The following is a 19097-nucleotide window of genomic DNA, read 5'->3' as shown; positions in this document are numbered from 1 at the left end:
CCCACAATTTCCCTGATCTTTCATCTCAAACAAGGCTTGGGAATATTCATGAGAAGATGCGGTAAGGACTCAGGATGATTAAAAAGGTTCTAAAGCTGTCAAGGCGAAGGTCACGGTGCACTATGGATTGTTCTAAACTGAGTAGTTCCACTGAAATCAATAAACTTAAGTTAGTCACTGTTCACAGATTTCAATGGATCTGCTCCAATTATTAGCTGGACGCAGCCCTCTATTGTTCCACAAAGGGAAGCAAAGCACATAAAACTACCCTAAATTTATTTTACACTGCAAGCCTATACATATCTACTCAAAAGTAAATTATGCAGAGTTGAATGGAATTTACTCCCAGGCAAATGTGTATAGGATTACAACCTTCGTATCTTAATGAAGCCAATGGGATTCAACTAATGAGTCCCATCAGGGGAAGCCCTGGGCAAAGACTGATACTCCCAGTACAACACTGTTCTATTGCAAAACACAGTAAATTTGAGTCTCATTAATTAAAAGACTGGGTCATAAGATCCCACATTCCCTCCCCAAACGCATCTGCATAAATTGATCCTTCGTGGATCAAAAGGGTTGATTTTTTCCATTACTTTTTATAATCCTGAACAATGCTAACACCATTTGAGAAAATTATGGCATTAAAACATCAAATCTGAAAGGATTTGTTTTTATATTGTTTTAAATTTATTAGAATTTAATTACTTTTTAACGATTATATTTTATGTTTCTTTATTTTCTTTATTTTATCTGTGTTCTTTTAATTCGTGTAAGCTCCCTTGAGTCCCAGAGAAAAGGTAGGAGATAAATAAGTATTATAATAATAATAAAGACACATACTGCTCACCTTGATAAAATACTTGAAAAGAGGTTTATATTTCTTCCCTTTAAGGGTAACACCAGGAAACCTGAAACACATTTCCCCCCAAAATTTAAGAAGTTTCGTTTATGTACAATATTTATAAACAGCTTTTCTGCTATAGGAGCCATATGCAACATAATAAAACAAGACATTAAAATAAAACTGCATGGAAGTATCAAGACAAGCAACAGAATCTCCATTAGCAAGTTACAATGATATAAAAACTTCTTGGAACTCCAAGAAAGACACTAACTGAGCAAGCCCAGGAGGCCTAGAGGGTGCAAAGTGGCAGATCTACTACCACTTCCTAAGTCCTACTAGTTTGTGGCAACGCAGCAGGAGGCGGGGATGTTGGACCTTTCCTCCTACATCTTTTCTTCAAAATTGCCCCCATTGGTTTCAGTGGCTGGGAACTGCTCTGTGCTGGTGAGAACTGAGGGCCCACTTCACAGGCCTCCTCGAAGAATGAATGGGCCTTGAATCCAATCCTCTCTGTCCTACCTTCTCCTCAAATGCCCTATTTCAGGGCTACTGCTCACAGGAACTCTACTGGCAGAACTGCTAAGCCTACTGTGTTTTCCACAGGGGCCTCCACTGTGAAGTGCCCACCCTGCTAGCTAAACCTTTCTCCATCAGCAGCAAGGCACTGGAAGCTAAGCCTCTTCAGCCAATGGACCGGATGAATAGGAATACTTGGCCCACCTACACTTTTTTAAAGAGGGACAGCCACGTGTCTGTGTTGCAGCAAATACAACTAAGTTTTGTGGTACCTTAACGACCAACAAATTTATTACGGTATAAGCTTTCATGGACTAACTAGAAGCTGCAAATCTACATAGTTTTATGTGTGCGGTGGTGGTTTACATTCCAGCAAAGCATTCCTCAACCTCCTATAAACTGGCTGGAAGGGCGTTGGACTAGATGACCCTTGGGATCCCTTTGAACTCTATAATTCTGTGATAAATCTCTGCTGTTCTATTTATTTCAGTTAAGACTTTTTTCTTATATCTGGAAAATGAAATCAGCTTCACTTTGTAGATGCTTAAGAAAATTGCAGCAGGAAAGGCAGTGAATGACAAAAAAACACTCTTAGGAAAGCATTCTTCAGAGTTTGTGACAGTTGCAATTCTTAACAAAATTCTATCATCTTTGGTCATTTGATGTGGTTTTTTTTTAATATTCGATGGCCTTAACAGAACTGGGGCGGACACAAAATTGTGCAATCCTGGTTCTTTAAAACAAATGAGAGCTTTGCCAGTGACTTCAATGGTTTTGTGGATGGCACTTTAAAAGCCTTGATTTTAAAACAATTATGCCAATAAGACATAATTGAGATCCAGAATGCTATTGTCTGAGTCAGATTGAGACTTGGAGAACCCTACTTTTCAAAACCAAGTTCACACTCTAACATTATCAATAAAAAGCTGCATAAAAATAAAGTCACCGCTTACTACAGATGAAACTTCAAATCCAATGCAATCTTCAGTGGCAGATACCAGTTCTTTTGAGAGACTGCCGCACATACAAGCAATTTAATATATTATGGCATCAGACTAAGAAAAAACAACAATTCTTCTATTCTCTTACGTTGCAATGCAATTATTTATAGAATGTGGAATTTAGAATGTATGTACTAATTTATCTACTTGCCTGTCAAGTATTGCATATTCACTTTCAGATTTGTAAAGGGATGCCAGTCGAGCTTCCATCAAAATGAAAATCTTCCCTGTATTTTTATCTGAGGAGGAAATCCACGGATGTTAATATTCAATTGCTCAACTCTTACAGAGATATATGAAAAACAGCATTAGTATGAAGATGCCAGGCTCATTTCTGCTAATTAAAATACCTCTTACACTATTATTACAGGGGCCAAGACCAAATAAAGACATAGGCTATTACACACTTTAAAAAAAAACACACTTCCAAAATCCAAATCTGTACTTTCAGACTCAGCACAGACATCACACCAAAACCATGGTTAAGGAAGCTAGAATCTGAAACCAACAGTCTAGCTCTCCCTACCAAGGGCCCATTTCTTGGTGGTTCCTTCAAAAGCAGAACCTTCAGTTAGGCAAGCTGGTCAGTCAGTTTTTATAGCGCAACAGCACAGCTCTCTCAATAAGGTTTTCAATTATTTAAATGAGACAAATGATTGGAAGTATTAAAGCACAATTGTCAGCACAGCACACGCCAATGAGGCGTGACCCTTCCCTTCAAACCAAACTGAGTTCTGATCTGCCTGAAGCCCCACTGTTTTTGCCCCAAGCTTCTCTCAATGCTCCAGCTCTGCCACAAAACTGTGATGTGAAGAGCATGTCTAAAGTTTTGAACATGACAACAACCCAAGCTGATTGTTGGTCTTGCAGTGTCCTCTGTATCCATTGCCACATAGACAGCAAGCATTGCCTACTTTCACAATACAAGATTAATAAGAGGAGCAAGCTTTTCCAGAATGAAGATGCTCTGTGGATACAAAGGCCATATTCAGTTTCCAAAATCTAAAAAGGTTAAATTGTGAGGATGGGAATTCTGCTTCCAGAAAGCAACATACAGCAAACTAATAAGAACTGAATATATTTCTCAGATTCTGATGCTTGGGCAACAGCAAGACCCAGAGATTCTGGGAAAAGGTTGAAGGGACAGAATTCCTCCCCAGATCTCTCTATGACACACTTCTATTACTGGTTCCCTCAACAGGATGCATGCTGTGTTGCAAAGCAGAAGTATGCATAAATATTACAGTTAGGGCACCAAGGGGGTTATATTTCTTTGGACAAAGAAGTTCATGTCATTAAAGGGTATGAATGACCTTTGGATTGGAAAGAACAAAAGCTACCAAGCACTTTTCATGATGGACACTTTGGCTATGAGTGCCCAAGAAAGATATCCTGAAACAACTGGGAATTGTGTGGAAGACAAAATACAGATTTATAAGAGGCAACCTTTTTTCTCTGAATACGTATTAATTGTTGCAAAAATATGAGTATGTTTACATAATTCTTGTTGATTTACAAACTGAAGTTGAGGATTTAGCTATTTCAAGCTGTCAGCCGAACCTTCCTTGTGCAGCTCTTGCAAAGATAAAATGTTGAAGAACCATGAATGCCTTAGCTCCATGAAGGACAGGTGAGATATGTGCAATAATATGATTAAAATTATTTTAATGGAAAAAAATTAGGTGGAAGGTTCTAACGACCTTATGTAGTTGGAAAAAAATATGCCATTTGTTATATGGATTTGTATCAGCCTTGTATTTCAGCATTTACCTGGTAACTAGAGCAACAAGGGATTGCAGGCAAGCAAGGAGTAGGCTGGCAGAAGACCACAGCAGTGTTCCATCCCTTCTCTGTGCACAGCAGAGAAACCAAACAGGCTGTCAGGAGGAGTAAAAACCCCTCCTCTACACCCAATATAGAAATACAGTTGCCTGCTGTACGAGGGTGGAACTCTTAGGTCCTCCTGAAAATATGTACACTAGCAACTTTTACAAGGCTTGTTTATGTATTTTTCTAACATTTCCTTTTGTATCAAATATTTTTAGTACTGCTATATGTTTAATAAACTTTGAGAATTTATTTTTTTTAATGAAACAATTGCTAGAGCTGTAGCGAGAAGGGATGAGCCCCATATTTCAAACTTCTCCCATCTTTGTGGATGACTGCAATTCAGACACCTGGTGGAATGAGCCGCAAGACTGAGAAAATCTTGCAAAGGCTTTCAAAAAGCCTTGAGCAAAGCAGTGTAGCAGTAGCAAAGAATAGATGTATGCTAATTTGGGAGGAAGCAAATCTTTCAGCCATTATGGCTTTGTTCAGAATATTGCTTTAGAACTCAAGAACTATCAATTCCAAATTTCTAGGGAATGACTGGGCCAGGCCCAATTTACTACTGAGGCCAAATTTGCAGAGGACGTAAGTGATGAGCAACAAAGAGTGGGAGAATTTCAGAAACTGCTTCCTCTGAGCTGAGGAGATAGCTCTGAATGTTTCATTTGTAACTCTGTGAAGGAATCAATACAGCTCTACATGATATGCATATGTATGTACAACTTAAGGCTCCAGATTCTTGGCAGGCACACCTCCACCTGGCACCAACGTATGAAGTCAGGTGTGGGGCAGATAGGCACAGTTCGGGGAAAACAGCCTGGTGGGGCGAACTGAAACCAGTATCAGGCCTAATTAGCCCCATGGACCAGCGGTTCCCCATCTCTGGTGAGGGGAATGCACTCTGCAACTCCTCAAGAGCATCTAACATATTCTTAATCCATGCTTTCCAGGGAACCGCCTGGACACTGAAAACAGATTACAGGGTTCAGCCCAGGCAAACTGATGTACCAAGTTAGATAATGGCTGTTGACTGTGCAGAGTTCATCTCAGGCATATCTTTGCTTATTTTGTGGGCCAAGAGAGACCCATGCTTGAAAAGAAGCTGCACCACTCATGTTGCTCCCCATGGTTAGCTGTGACTGGAAAGGATATCTTTATTGGAAGGGGATTGGGGATTGCAGTATGGAGCTCAGCAGAAGACGCACCAGAGATTCCCTTACAAGGAAATTTTCCAATTATCCTTTTAGCATTAGAAGGCAGCTTGAATCATCATGGGTAGGTAAATCAGAGGGCAAACCAATTAGATAAATCATAATAAATTAAACAAAAGCTACAGGAGTTTGGAGTGAAGCACTTTATGTAACCATTGTACTCTCCCCTATTATGCTGCCTTCCCGAGATTTATTATGACAACAGCATGAAGTTACTTTCAGGTTTTTTGTTTTTATTAAGATGACAGAACAAAAGTGAAAAGTTACATCAGCTTTGCAATAAGCCACTTGCGTATTTGACTGAAGGAAACAACTCCTGCTGCTGCCAGGCAAGTCAAGTCAATGTACATGCTGTTCTAGAATACAGCAGTACATGCAGGTGGACAGGATGGAGAAACATGCTGTATGGGTTGGTTTAAAAAGTTGCCGTTTGCAAAACCATGACTACAATCCTATGCAATCCCACATCACCTAGGATAAAGCCCCACTGAACCAACTGGGACATACTTGCAAGTAAGCATGCACGTGAAACCACTCAAAGAAAGCACTAATTGTACGGCATAGCATATTTTGCACTTGCCTTCCACCTTCACATATTGCAAGTCTGGGTTGACACAGAGGGCCAGGTTGCTAGGCAGGGTCCAAGGGGTTGTCGTCCAAGCAACTAGAGAGATGCCTTCATCTTCTTCCAATGGAAAGGTAACAATGACTGAAGGGTCTTGGACATCCTCAAATACAGAATTAGAAAAGTTAGAAGCGACGTGGAAAAAGTTAACCCTCTTTATGCACAACGGAGCAAATAAGGAAAGCAAACTGTTATGGCCAACAATATTCTTAATACTTATTACAGAGCATGATTCATTTATCAAAGGCTATGGCAACATGTATCTTTCTTAAAACAATCTTCTCCATAGGCTACTGGATTGTTAAGAAATAGCCCCGTTTTTTAAAAAACCAACCTATTCAGATTTTTATGTAATTAACTAATTAAACGAAGATCGGAAGCAAAACACCATTACCTAGGTTAACCAAAACAAGCAATATAGCTAGATACAAACAATGTGGCTATTGTACTGAGAGGTACAGCAGAGGTACACTCCAGATAGGCATGGAGCTAATTTGTAGCTTCAAATTAAACAACTATTTTTGTTTATCTGTATGGAGCTGCTTCAAATTCTACACGTCTTGAGTTTAGGGTTGACATGAATCCAAAGAGCACTGTCCTGTACTTTTACCTATAACCTATTATGGTATTCACATGATTACAATAAAACAGCACAGTCTATCCCTATCTGCTTCTTGGTTTTTTTACAGAATTTTCATTTCCAATATTCAGTTGTATGCCAAGTTATACAGTGTTCAGGCTCACATGACTCAGGTAAGAGTTAGGATAAAGTGAGTGTCAATGATTTGTTTGAGTCCCAGATTAAAATCTGTTAAACTAGAGAAGATTCCATCCCTGCCTCCCATTTCTTCTAGCACTTTTGACAGTCTGGATAGCGATTTTCAAAGGTACAGCATCAGAAGACCTTGCAATATATTAATTTTTGCACTGCCAGCTCTCCCTGGTTCCTTCTTCACACCCTGAGTAAACTCTGGTAATTCCATTAGTGTTTGCCACTATTTATGTTAGAACTAAGAATTAGTCCAGAGGGAGTTCACTCTGTGAGCATGAAGCTCACTCAGCAGCCAAAACACAAGCATGCTTTTCCCATTGTTATTATATAACTGCTAGCAATTCTGTTCAGTCTCTGAGCAATGTTGTATGCTGCCAGCCACCTTCACGGTTTCAACAAATACTAAATATAGTTGAGCAATTTTCACTGAACATTTATTGGCATTTTGCAGGATGAACAACACTTCAGCTGCAGAATACTGGTGAGCTATTTTTCTTTCTCCACTGCCTTCTAAAATAAGCTTACTTCTCAGGAATACAAGCTTTGTGTTAGAACAAGGGAAGAGCCATTTGTGGACTTTGTGTTCGGTCTAATACGCATTTCAGAGGATCCCAGGAAGCTTAAGAACATCACTCTTTTTTGTTGTTAAATAACTTGTTTTTGTAGTTCTTGAATTCACATACAGAATGGGAAAAAACTTTTTAAAGAAAAGAACCACCAAAGTTATTTTTTGTTCTCTTAAAAGTTAGCTGAAGCCTGTTTTCAGAATTCTGAGTTTTGACAGTGTACACTCCAAAAAACTGAAACACTCCAGAACACTTTGCAGGAAAACCAGTGATAGCATAACACATTTTATTCAGTAGAGTGTAACAGAGAATTCTCAATTCTTATGTTTACTTGGAAGCTCACATAATGTGCTGTTCACTATATGGGAGAGAAATTAATACCATTTTGCAGATTTACTTTGTTTAGTCTACACTATCGTTCAGGTTCAGGATTTGTTACAGCATTACGAAATCCTAAATACATCACATTTTGGGGGTAGGCGTTGACATTTAAAATAATCAGCTGTTTAGAAAAAAGCAACTAGTCAAAATCTAAACAACAGCAGCTTCAAAATTCCAACTACACACACATACAAACAGGGTGCCAGTAACCTTAATTCCCTAAAAGCTGGACAAAATAAAAAGTTATTGGATCCCAAGCAGGTTAAAAAAAATTATGCGTTACAAGCAGCAGCTCAAGTTGATATTTTTTATACTACTCGTCAACAAATAGTTCTTAGAGTGGCTTACTATAAAAATCCAACACTATAGCAAACAATAAACTGGCAGATTAAAAAGGTCTCAGTCAAAACCCAAAAAAACCTTTAAAGAACGGTGAGAATAAACAAGACTTTGCTAGAAGATGACACAGTTGGCAGCAAACAAGTCCGAAAAATGTTCCAGAAGGGATGCCACTACCAAAGAGTCTATCTTTGAGGTCACTATCCACCACCTCAGGTGTCAGTGTTTCCATATCCTCAGGCCACAGAAATATAGCACAAAATCCACATCATGCTCAACATACTACAAGAATCTACTGAAGACTGTGCAGATCGGATGGACAGTTCATAAGAGCCCAGTATGCAACTGGAGCAAGATGCTATAATGTTCTGTACAAGCGGTCACCAAAATTAGCCCACATACAAGGTAAAATGGTAAAGGACCCCTGGAAGGTTAAGTCCAGTCAAAAACAACTATGGGGTGTGGCACTCATCTTGCTTTCAGGCCAAGGAAGCTGGCGTTTGTCCTCAGACAGCTTTCTGGGTCATGTGGCCAACATGACTAAACCACTACTAGTACACGGATGACCATGAAGGAAGGCAGAATGCATGGAAATGCCATTTACCTTCCCGCCGCAGTGGTACCTATTTACCTACTTGCACTGGCGTGCTTTTGAACTGCTAGCTTGGGGGAAGCTGGGACGGAGCAACAAGAGCTCACCCCCTCGCACGGATTTGAACCGCCGACCTTCCGATCAGCAAGCCTAAAAGGCTCAGTTGTTTAGACCACAGCGCCACCCACTCCCTTAGCCCACACAGAGTACATTACTGTAGGCTAAACAGATCCTAGGCCCATACTTGCCTACCCACCCAAGAATATGAGACAGAGCAGCACAGGCAGTGCCAGGTTTAAGGGGGCACCAAGCAAACTGTCTTGTGCAGCTCTCCCCAACCCTGATGCCGCTCTCTGCAACCTTGGTGCTGTGGCTGCCCCAACCTTTGCATACATATGCACCCTGCCTGCCTTCTTGTTGTTATCTATCCCTCCACTCTCATACCTGCACTTGCTGCCCAACCTTACCACCACCACCATTTCAGGCATAGTTGGCACGGCAGCCAGCTTGGCCAGGCCAGGGTGTTTGTGGAAGCCTAAAGCTGCCTGCCACTGCTTTGCTTTAACTCTATAACTTCCTCAGAGTGCAAAACGAATGGCAATGAGCTGAGCCACTCAGATACTACCTGTTAAGCTGCAGAGCCACGAGGAGCATCAGAGCAGCTACAGAGTACCACTTCAGGTATTTGGAGCAATGCTTTCTAGCACACTATAGCATGCTGCTACTAACAGTCATTAGGAGGCCCCTGGCCTATGGCATCCTGGACATATGTAGGGTGGCAGATGGACTTATGCCACTTGGTCCAGTGGTAACAGCAGCACCGCACAGGAATCTAAAATATTTATTCAGCTTTAGATCAGGCTGGCAGTTAAAAAAAAAGAAATACAATAACATAACAAGCCTACATACCTTATAATTCTGGTGAGACTCGAAGTTAGAAAGGGGTGTGTTACATGCTGTTGAAAAAGGCATGACTTTAACTCCTTGGTATACCAGTCCTTTGTCATAAAGCTGCTTGAAAACCCACCTGAATGAATGAATGAATGAATAGCAATTTAAGCAAACAAACAGAACAAGTTGGTTTTATTTTAAAAGATTATAATAGTGAGAGAAGTCAATTGACTACATGTAGGAAGAAGGCACAGAACTTATGCCCAGAACTACTTTCCTCCCTGGTGAGTTTACAGTAAATAACTTCTTTTTTAAAAAAAGAAAAGAAAGAAAAACATTTTGCCCTTCAGTATCTTATCATGCAAGTTGTACTTTCCAGGCCTAAAACACAGAACATAGAGCAGCAACTGCATTGGAATACAATTTTTAAAAAGTAATTAATACTCAAGCTATCTATCTTACGTTTCTATAGCATCTGTAGAGATTTCTAAGGTCAAACAATACAGATGTTGCAAGCACCTAGAGAAATCATCACAGAAATGCTTCTCATCTTACAATCAGAAGTCCCCCTTAACAATGCAGGAGGGGAGTTTATAGGATGCTATGTCACCCTAGAATAAATTATAAAATGTATTTGCTTTATTAACCTTGGAGCCTATTCACTATTCAACCTGGCTAACTCTGTAACTTGTCGTGCTCTCATTTGGTATACTGACTTTAATACTTTGCCTTCCTGCTACATCACCCACCCTGCTGCCTCGGCCACTAGCAAGGAAGCAGTGCCAGTATCAGGACTGATTTCTGGCAAGAAATCACTGAAATTGCCTAAGATTTTGGTGGAAATTGGCACTGGTGCCAGGTGGGAGCTTCACCCCACTTCAGGGGTGGGCCGGGCCTAACACAGTGCATAGCTAAAAACCGTGGAATTTAATGCCACAAAATGTGGTGATGGCCACTAATGTGGATGGCTTTAAAGGGGATTTAGGACACCAATGTATACTAGTCACAATGGCTAAATTGCTTTCAGTATCAGAAGCAGGATACCTGTGAATCCCAGATGCTGGGGAACAGAAACAGAAGAGTGTCTTGTGCTCACATGCTGCTTGTGAACTTCCCACAGAGATCTGGTTGGCCATTGTAAGAACAGAAATCTGACCTAGATGAGCTTTTGGTTTGATACTGTATTCTTATTACAGTAGACACAGTAATGCACATTTTTTAAATACAAAGTTGCTATATTTTATTTCTATATTCCAAAGAAAAAGAAACTAGTAACTATTACTAGAGGGGGAAATCCTCTCTGAGGAAATAGATATAAATGTCATGCACACACAAAATTCAGGAGCTGCATCACCAGATGACTGAACTGCTAAGCCAAATTCGAGACAACGATTCCCTCTTGTGGAACTTTTTCCAAGTGCAGGAAAAGCGTTCTTTTCCCGCACCATCTTTCATTTTTACAGCTCACAAATGTTTGTGTTGCCATTAGAATGAGACAGTTCAATTCTGCAAGTACAAGCAAAAGCTGAATTTACAAGATGTCTATCTTTCAGAGAGAAAATGTAACATTAATAACTTTCAAGTGATCCAGCAATAGCTCCCATGTCACGTACTGTTAAACTGAATCGTGCCTTGGTGCTAACTTGCAAGAAGGCAGGACCTCAGAGACGAGGCTACAGCCAAGCACTCCTTGCCCAGTCCTCCTGCTGCCAAGCTACCCAAAGCTAAGCCATGGTTCAACTCAGCATGCTGTCCAAATCACAGACCCATAAGCCGTAAACAAAAACAAAAACAAAAACACCTTTTTACAGTTCTTGATTTGCCTGGAGTAAGACAAATCACAAGCCCAGATGTGTATAACATGCTACGCCAAACAATGGGCCAGCACCAAGTAGCACAACAGCAAAAGGGGCAGAAGAGGAGTATTCCTGTTCCTCTCCACGAACCCACACAGGTTAAGCCACTTTGGCTTAGCGTTATGTACAGATTGGTTCAGTATTTCATTTACTTGTTATATTTGTGACCATTTCCATGCTACCAAAAAAAAAAATGCTAAATAGGCATCAGTAATTGCAACCCTGTTTTAGAGACCCAGTAATCTTTTTGAAGTGCACATTAGATATACATTAGAGAACTGCAATTGGCAGGGGTAGGTATTCCTTAGCATTTTCTTAATTTCTATAGAATTGTAGAGTTGGAAGGGAACCTGAGGATCATTGAGTTCAACCAAGGCAGGAATCTCAACTAAAGCATCCATGACAGATTGCCATCCAACCACTGCTAAAAAACCTCTGATGAAGGAGAATCTACTCCACTGTCTCTTACCATCAGGCTGCAACCCAGTGAACAGATCCAAGCCAACATCTGGGGTACAGGACTACTGGATATGTGGACTAGGTGACATGGTTTACATGAGAAAACAATCAAGCACATTTGTGGACGGCAAGGCTCTTCAGCTCAGACATAAGGTTACAAAAATATCAAGTATTTTTATATTGTAACTAATCTGCTTTAAAGACTTATTGCCTTCAGGAGTTCAAAAGTGTCTATCATAGAGATCTGCTTCATCGCAAGCCTGCTAAAGATAATTTTTCCACTTATTAGTCATAGTTCATCATATTAACTCTGAAAACAAATTAAGGCACCTAGCATAGTAAGGAAACTTGCTAAAAATGTCAGGCACATATACCTTCAGTTACAGTCGTCTTGCATTACTGTCCCTTCTCCATCAGTGTAGGCAGATTATTATTACTTTCATTAATTTCAGCTATCTAGATACAATTCTATTTACAACAGATGAGTTTTTTCAGACCCTAACCCTAGTGCAGCAAGCTTGCCTGGTTGGCCTTGCATGGCTAAGCAACTACCAACCTTCCTCCCAAACTCAGAGCTGGGGGGAAAGCAGGGATCACTGCACAAATTTAGGACCAATCACCTGCACTGCAAGGTTGGGAGCCAGACTGGCGTTTTGCATGTTGAGTGGGCAAGTAAAAATGTGAAAGGCTGCCTACTGCAATAATATACAACTTAACCAAAGCTTCAAGAAAATACTGGAGACAGCATTACAAGACCAGTGAGACTGCCATCTTAATATATCATCTAAAAACTATTTACATAGTTTGCTTAGTAATTTTAGTGTTCAGAATCACTGCAAAGCAAAACTACTTTAGGCAAGCCTAGCCATCAGGCATACAGAGTTCTATTTTTGACTTTTCCACCTTTGAACAGCTGGCATCTGCATTATGTAACAGTTTTTTAGCATGATAAAGAAAAAGAATCTAGGATTGGGCTATGCTGTTTATTGACAGTGGAAGGCTTGAAATAACAACTCTGGTAACCAGAGCAGGGAGCAGGTTAGCTATCTCCTACACTGATGTTCCTGGATGTTCTTTTATTTTTTTCCTCCCACACGTGAGTATGGATGCTTCTCACTCCTGTGTAGACAAGGTAAGTGCTAAACTTGGAATGAGCCCCACAGGACAATGTAGAAATAAAGACATGCAGTATTGTCCAGGCCGACTCCAGCTAGAGAAGACTCACGTCTGATAGTTAAGTCTTTATTGATAAAAGAAGCACTTGCAGCAACTCCCATGGTGCTCCGTATGCGCGCGCGAACACACACACACACACACACAAGCCTCTAGCCACTAAGCAACTGTCCCCCACAGATCAAAAGTTAGACCCCTCCCCTCCTCCAGCTTATATACCCTCCCCTGCCAGGTTGCACACCTGCAAACTGAGACTTCTCCTGCATGGAAGTCGTTGCTGCACTTCCTGCTTCAAGCCCCTCCTGGTTCTAGGAGACAGTGGGGAGGGCAAAGGTGGGGAGTCTACTGACCCATATGTCAGCTGAATAGCCACCTGCTTCTTCTGCTACAACATGCATGCCTTCCTCCATCTCCGACTGCCCTGACTCTCCCTCCTCCCCCTGCCCTGGCTTCTGCCTTGAAGGAGAATCAAACCCCATAAACTGCTAGTCCCCTCTCCTGGGTCAGTCCCCTGGTCCCCTGCTTCCACTACACACTCTATGGAGCCCTGCCAGTCCCCGACAAGTGTAGGGAGCAAATATGGATCAGATTAGGAGTTTGGATTTGATATCCCGCCTTTCACTCCCTTTAAGGAGTCTCAAAGCGGCCAACATTCTCCTTTCCCTTCCTCCCCCACAACAAACACTCTGTGAGGTGAGTGGGGCTGAGAGACTTCAAAGAAGTGTGACTGGCCCAAGGTCACCCAGCAGCTGCATGTGGAGGAGCGGAGACGCGAACCCGATTCCCCAGATTACGAGACTACCGCTCTTAACCACTACACCACATTGGCTCTCATTATTTATTTATTATTTATTATTATTAAAAAGAACCTATATCACCTTTCATTACAAGATGAAATTGCAAAGTAGCTGTGTGGGGTAGCTTAAAGGGGAACTTCCAACTGAGAATACAATTATTAGTATATATTTATGTCTAGCCACCTTCTTCCCTGGTGGTACTCAAGCATCTAACGACGGGCGGGGTGTGCGTGGAGAACAGGGATAGATGGACATATTTAATATGAAAATAAAGTGTGCAGAACAGAGGCGCATGGAGGGTGAAGATGCAGAGGAGGAAGTACTTCCACCAAAGCACAAGTTCAGAACTATTAGCTGTCACAGTAAAATGCAACCTCCAAGTTCAGAGGCAGTGTGCTTCCAAAGATCTGATGCTGCAGACCACAAACAGGTAATGGCGCCTTCAAGCTCTGCTTGTTTCTAAGCCTCCCAGCATCAACCTACTGGTCATAATTGGAAGCAAAACTAGATTGAGACTTTGGAAAGATAATGCTTACACACTGCTGGGCTCACAGAGGAAAAAATCAAGGTCAATTGCAACAGTATCCTAGTACAAATCATAAAGGAATTTGACACACTGCCTGAAACACATAAAAAGTTCAGATATTGAAAGCGGACACTCAAATTCGGACATCTTTCTACTTCACACTGTTCTCATTACCCAGCAGTGACAGAGACCACATAAAGATGTTTTGCTATATCAGGACTGTTTTTACACTGCTCTATTGTTCAGCCTCTAATAAGCAGAATCTCATGGAGCATCACATTTCTCAGCACCTCCAAAAGGCTGCACAGTATCAAATGACAGTGCTTCATTCACCTGGTGCAACACAGCAGGGCACTGTCTTTTCATAGGAACAGCAAAATCACAGCACCTGACCTGCAGCATAATTGGTTTCCTAGTGCCCAGGACAATCTCAACAAAAATAAAGATTTCAGTAACCATACAGCATGAAACCTACACATACTTTCTGCCTTTCTATTTAAGAAGTGCCCAAGTCAGCTTACAAGTTATTTAAAAAGACTTCCATAACAGTAAAAAAACAACAAGCCATTAAAAAAATATTACAGACTGCCATTAATTATAATAAACTCAGTTCCATGGTGCCAGGAGTCTCAAATAGTTGAATCAACTGGCAAAAAGCCTGTCAGGAAAGATAGTCTGTGGAAGGGGAGGCAGCGCTTATGGTGAACGGTGAGAAAACCAAAGTAAACTTACCACACAGTCTCCATGAACTCTGGATACAAAGTTTTATAGTCATTGTCAAAGTCAATCCACCGTCCAAGTCTTGTAACACTGACCTGCAAATACATTAAATTGTGCCTCTGTAACAGCTTAGTGAACCTTGTCATTATTCATGGTTATAGTTCATGGCCACTACCCTTTACTTCTTTGATTGCTAAAAGATATACACCTTCCTCAAGAAACAAATTTTAAACAAGAATATCCATCAAGAAAGATTGGCAGATCTCTTTTTAACAACTAGGATTTAAATCATGCAATTAGGTTCTGCGTGCCCAATAGGGCTTCACATTTGCGTTTTCTGAACAGCATCCCACCAAATCACATGGCCCACTGTGGAAGCAAAACAGAATTTTAAATGTAATTTGTGATATAACATTGAGAGAGAGACTACAGTTCAACTCTTAGCCATACCTAGTTTTTCAAATCCCAGTCAATAAGTACATGCATACAGAATGAAGGGGAAGAAAGGGGACCTGCATACCAACATGTTTGATGCTTTGGAACCATTGCTCTGGAGAAAGAGGGTAAACATATATCTATATTGCACTTACTTTCCATTCTTGGGAGTACCTCATCACAATTCCTCTGCAACTCTTGTTGTATTCTGCAATTCCCATTTTTGCAACATCTTCTGGTCCTTTGATGCCCAGTGTTTTATCAATTTCATACTCCTGAAATGAATTATGGTGCTCAGAATAGGTTGCATTGGTATTACGGTAGCTTTGTTAACTATAACAGAGAACTTTTTGAAGCCCGTCAACCAAGAGGATCTGTGGTACTTGGCCTATAGCTTTGTGCCAAACAATAAGGCAAAACTCCTCTGAGTGCAGAAGTCTCACACAGCAGGAATAGCTTCAAAGTCAGCAATATTTGATTTCACAACCCAAAAAACCATGATGCTGAATTGCAAGTTGCAATAAAAACCAGGTCTCAGCTGTGCCCTGGCATTGTAATTTACTTTTTACATCTTAAGCGTAAGTCGCTTACCAGCACTCAAATTTACTAAACATGAACCTGATATTTTTAAATTACTACTTTAAAATTAACTCCATGGTATACACATGATCGCAGAAATCCTGGTCGAAGAACCGGACATATTTAAGAAGTTAGGAAGACTATTCATGAAGGAATTCAAAAAATAAGCTCATAAAAAAAGAAAATGAGATTTTTTTTTATTTCCAACAAATAAAACAATGATCAAAAACATGTCTTTGAATATCAATAGTAAAAAATGAGCCTTTGTGAATGTAAAAAAACAAAACCTTATATGGAATTCTCCATCAGGACAGCAAAAGGTTAGGAATGAAGTACTAACAACTATATCTAGGGAAGACACAAGAGAAAACATTCAACATACCACTGGCAAACCATGGCAATCCCAACCAAATCTTCTGTCCACATGAAATCCACTCTGATGAGCAAATCTAGTTACTATGTCTTTGATGGTTCCTGCAAGTATGTGTCCATAATGAGGAAGTCCTGTGGCAAATGGAGGCCCATCATAAAATGTAAACCTATAATTTAAAAAAAAAATTAAAAACACAGATTAAGAAAATAAACCAGACACATTAAGAAACAAAAATTTCTCTTACACAGGGAAAAGAATAAACAGCTTTATCTTCCATAGTTCTTAAATTATAACACTTGATAAGTCAAGTGAGCAGTGAACGAGATCATTTATAGAAGTTTTCAAAATGCCATGTTTTATGCAAATATGCATATTTTTACTCTTAGGAATATATGAGTCAAGTGATCAGTCAGCTATTGCCCCGCACTAACATAGATCTTTCTCCAAAGTTTGATTCATCTCAGACTTCAAAACAAAATAAAAACCAGTTGTTGCCCATTTGCAGGAACACTGAAGAGCAAACTTGGAAAATATATCTTACCTCGGTCTATTTTTTGACTGTTTTAGGCATTCTTGAAAGCAATTAAGCTTGTCCCAAAGCTGCAATATTTTCTCTTCCTCCTGTGGAAAGTTTATGTTTTCTGCAACTTGCTGAACCATGATTTTCCTACATGAAACAAGGTAATACACAAAGCTTAGACCAATTTCCCCCCAGAGACCATGTTACACAGCAATGTATCATTTCATATAGCAACTTTGTTGAGAAGTCAGGATTGGAATGCTACATTCCAGCACATCCAGGGAATGTCCATTTTGTGCATGACCAAGGCCCGTGTGACCGCTGACGCACCTGCTGCTTTTGGTCCCAGGGCGGGAGCAGAATAGGCATCTGTGCGACCACTAACACACACACTGATCCAGAAAGCAAGCTCTGCACAAACGGGGAGTTGCCTGTACCTTGATAAGAATTCAAAAGGCCATTTAAAAGTAGTTGAACCACATTTTTCGGATTCCAAGAGCTATTTGCAGGGCAATCCTATGAGTGTTGAAGCAGAAATAAGTCCCACTGATTCAATGGGCACATAATGCTACATGCTCTATGTACATGAACAACAAGAAGCCATGAGTCTTGCTTGGGCTTAAACATCTGCTTCTCCTACAGTGCCAAGACTAAAGCTGCAGCTGAGTTTCCCCTGAAGAAACCTGGTTTCTTGTGATATATGAGCCAGAGATCAAGCAAACTCTGGTTAAACCAGCCAGCTTTATAAACCACAAAATCTGGTTTGTACAAAAGTTAGCCAAGTTTCATGGAAAGTGAAACTAAACTCTACTGAAGTCTTCCTTCGTCCCTCCCAGGAGGAGCAGGAAGAAGAAACATGGGCTTCTTCCTACTTGTGCACATAGCATGAAACCACAGCAATGTAGCAACTGAGCCAGATTCAACTAATCCAGTACACTACTGGAAGGTAGCACAAGGACTCCCACTAGCACAATGGGGCTCCCTCCAGCAACTCTTAAATTTCCAGCAGATCCACAGTGAACGGTCAGAATAACCTGCAGAACAGCGCATGGGGGAAAGAGATGAGAGACTGTTCCATCTGGCAAGCAGAAATGTTTGCACTAACAGAACGATTAACACAAACACAAACACTGTGTTCAATGTTCACTCAATCCGTGTTCACTATACTCACTTATTACTTAGTAAGGAAACTTAGATTACAACCTCATAAGGTGTGAAGGATGTAACAGCATCTGACAAAAGTCTAATGAGCAAAGGAATTTACCAGGCTTGAAAGAATAAAAAGTAGAGGTCATCCTAGCTTTGCAGGTGCACACATGATGTGGATAGTGAACAATCGAGGCATAGATTTAAATGCAACTCTCTATATGCCCCCATCTACTGCCCATCTGTTGCAGTTGTTTGATTTGTCCCTCAATGTCCCTATGCTGCTTACTGGATCAGGTTAGAATTTGTCCTTTTAAAATAAATTAAATATTCCAGTAGACAGGGTGGATTTGATTGAAATCAAATTGATTTAAATCACGATTTAAATCACTAGTCAGTAAGACTTGATTTAAATCATTTTTAACAGAAAGACTCATTCTGGCTGGTATAATCTTAATATTTACAACCAGATGAAGGTTTCATTTTTGGAAAAATAAATTTTCAGAGTAGTTTTTACTGTTACTGTATATCAAAAATTACTGATTTGGTTATACTATTAGAAATACATAGACAGATAATTATGAAATTATTATGAGGTTTAATAAGTTAACTGTTTATATTTGGACAACTTTTCTGCTGTACTTTATTGGAAGGAGAAAAATAATCATTTCCTTAATAACAATTTAAACAATTTATTTAACTAAAACAGCAACATTATAGCATATGTATCCATGTTTGTTAACCGATGTGGTTAAACGGTCATTTAAAAAAACAAAAACAAAAAAACCTTAGACTGAGTTTCAGCACACATGAAAAACTTAAAACAAATCCTTATTTCCTGATTAATAGCCTTTGGACTATAATGTAACTTAAATAGAAAACTATCTTTAGAAAGATTTTTCCTCCAAAAGCATTTTATTTTAAAAATCCAATTTAAATAAA

The 19097-nt window shown here is 40.1% G+C and overlaps 1 protein-coding gene and 1 long non-coding RNA gene across 3 annotated transcripts in view; one reads left to right on the top strand and one right to left on the bottom strand.

Moving 5' to 3' along the window:
* LOC307211090 overlaps positions 1 to 19097 on the top strand; it is a 387208-nt gene that overhangs the window by 130381 nt on the left and 237730 nt on the right. The window lies entirely within an intron of this gene.
* IARS1 (isoleucyl-tRNA synthetase 1) overlaps positions 1 to 19097 on the bottom strand; it is an 84125-nt gene that overhangs the window by 60084 nt on the left and 4944 nt on the right. For both annotated transcript variants that reach the window (XM_079967259.1, XM_079967258.1), the window contains exons 3-10: positions 17031 to 17156; positions 16499 to 16655; positions 15693 to 15812; positions 15115 to 15197; positions 9590 to 9707; positions 5986 to 6133; positions 2516 to 2603; positions 851 to 911 (exon numbers count right to left, since the gene is read on the bottom strand). In XM_079967259.1, the coding sequence (XP_079823385.1) occupies positions 851 to 911; positions 2516 to 2603; positions 5986 to 6133; positions 9590 to 9707; positions 15115 to 15197; positions 15693 to 15812; positions 16499 to 16655; positions 17031 to 17149 (894 nt within the window). In that variant the 5' untranslated portion in view covers positions 17150 to 17156. The remainder of the gene's footprint in view (positions 1 to 850; positions 912 to 2515; positions 2604 to 5985; positions 6134 to 9589; positions 9708 to 15114; positions 15198 to 15692; positions 15813 to 16498; positions 16656 to 17030; positions 17157 to 19097) is intronic.

The sequence above is a fragment of the Podarcis cretensis genome (assembly GCF_951804945.1).
Source record: "Podarcis cretensis genome assembly, chromosome: 2".
Taxonomy (NCBI): Eukaryota; Metazoa; Chordata; class Lepidosauria; order Squamata; family Lacertidae; genus Podarcis; species Podarcis cretensis.
Note: the sequence above shows the minus strand (reverse complement) of the source record. Positions and strands in the feature narration are given on the sequence as shown.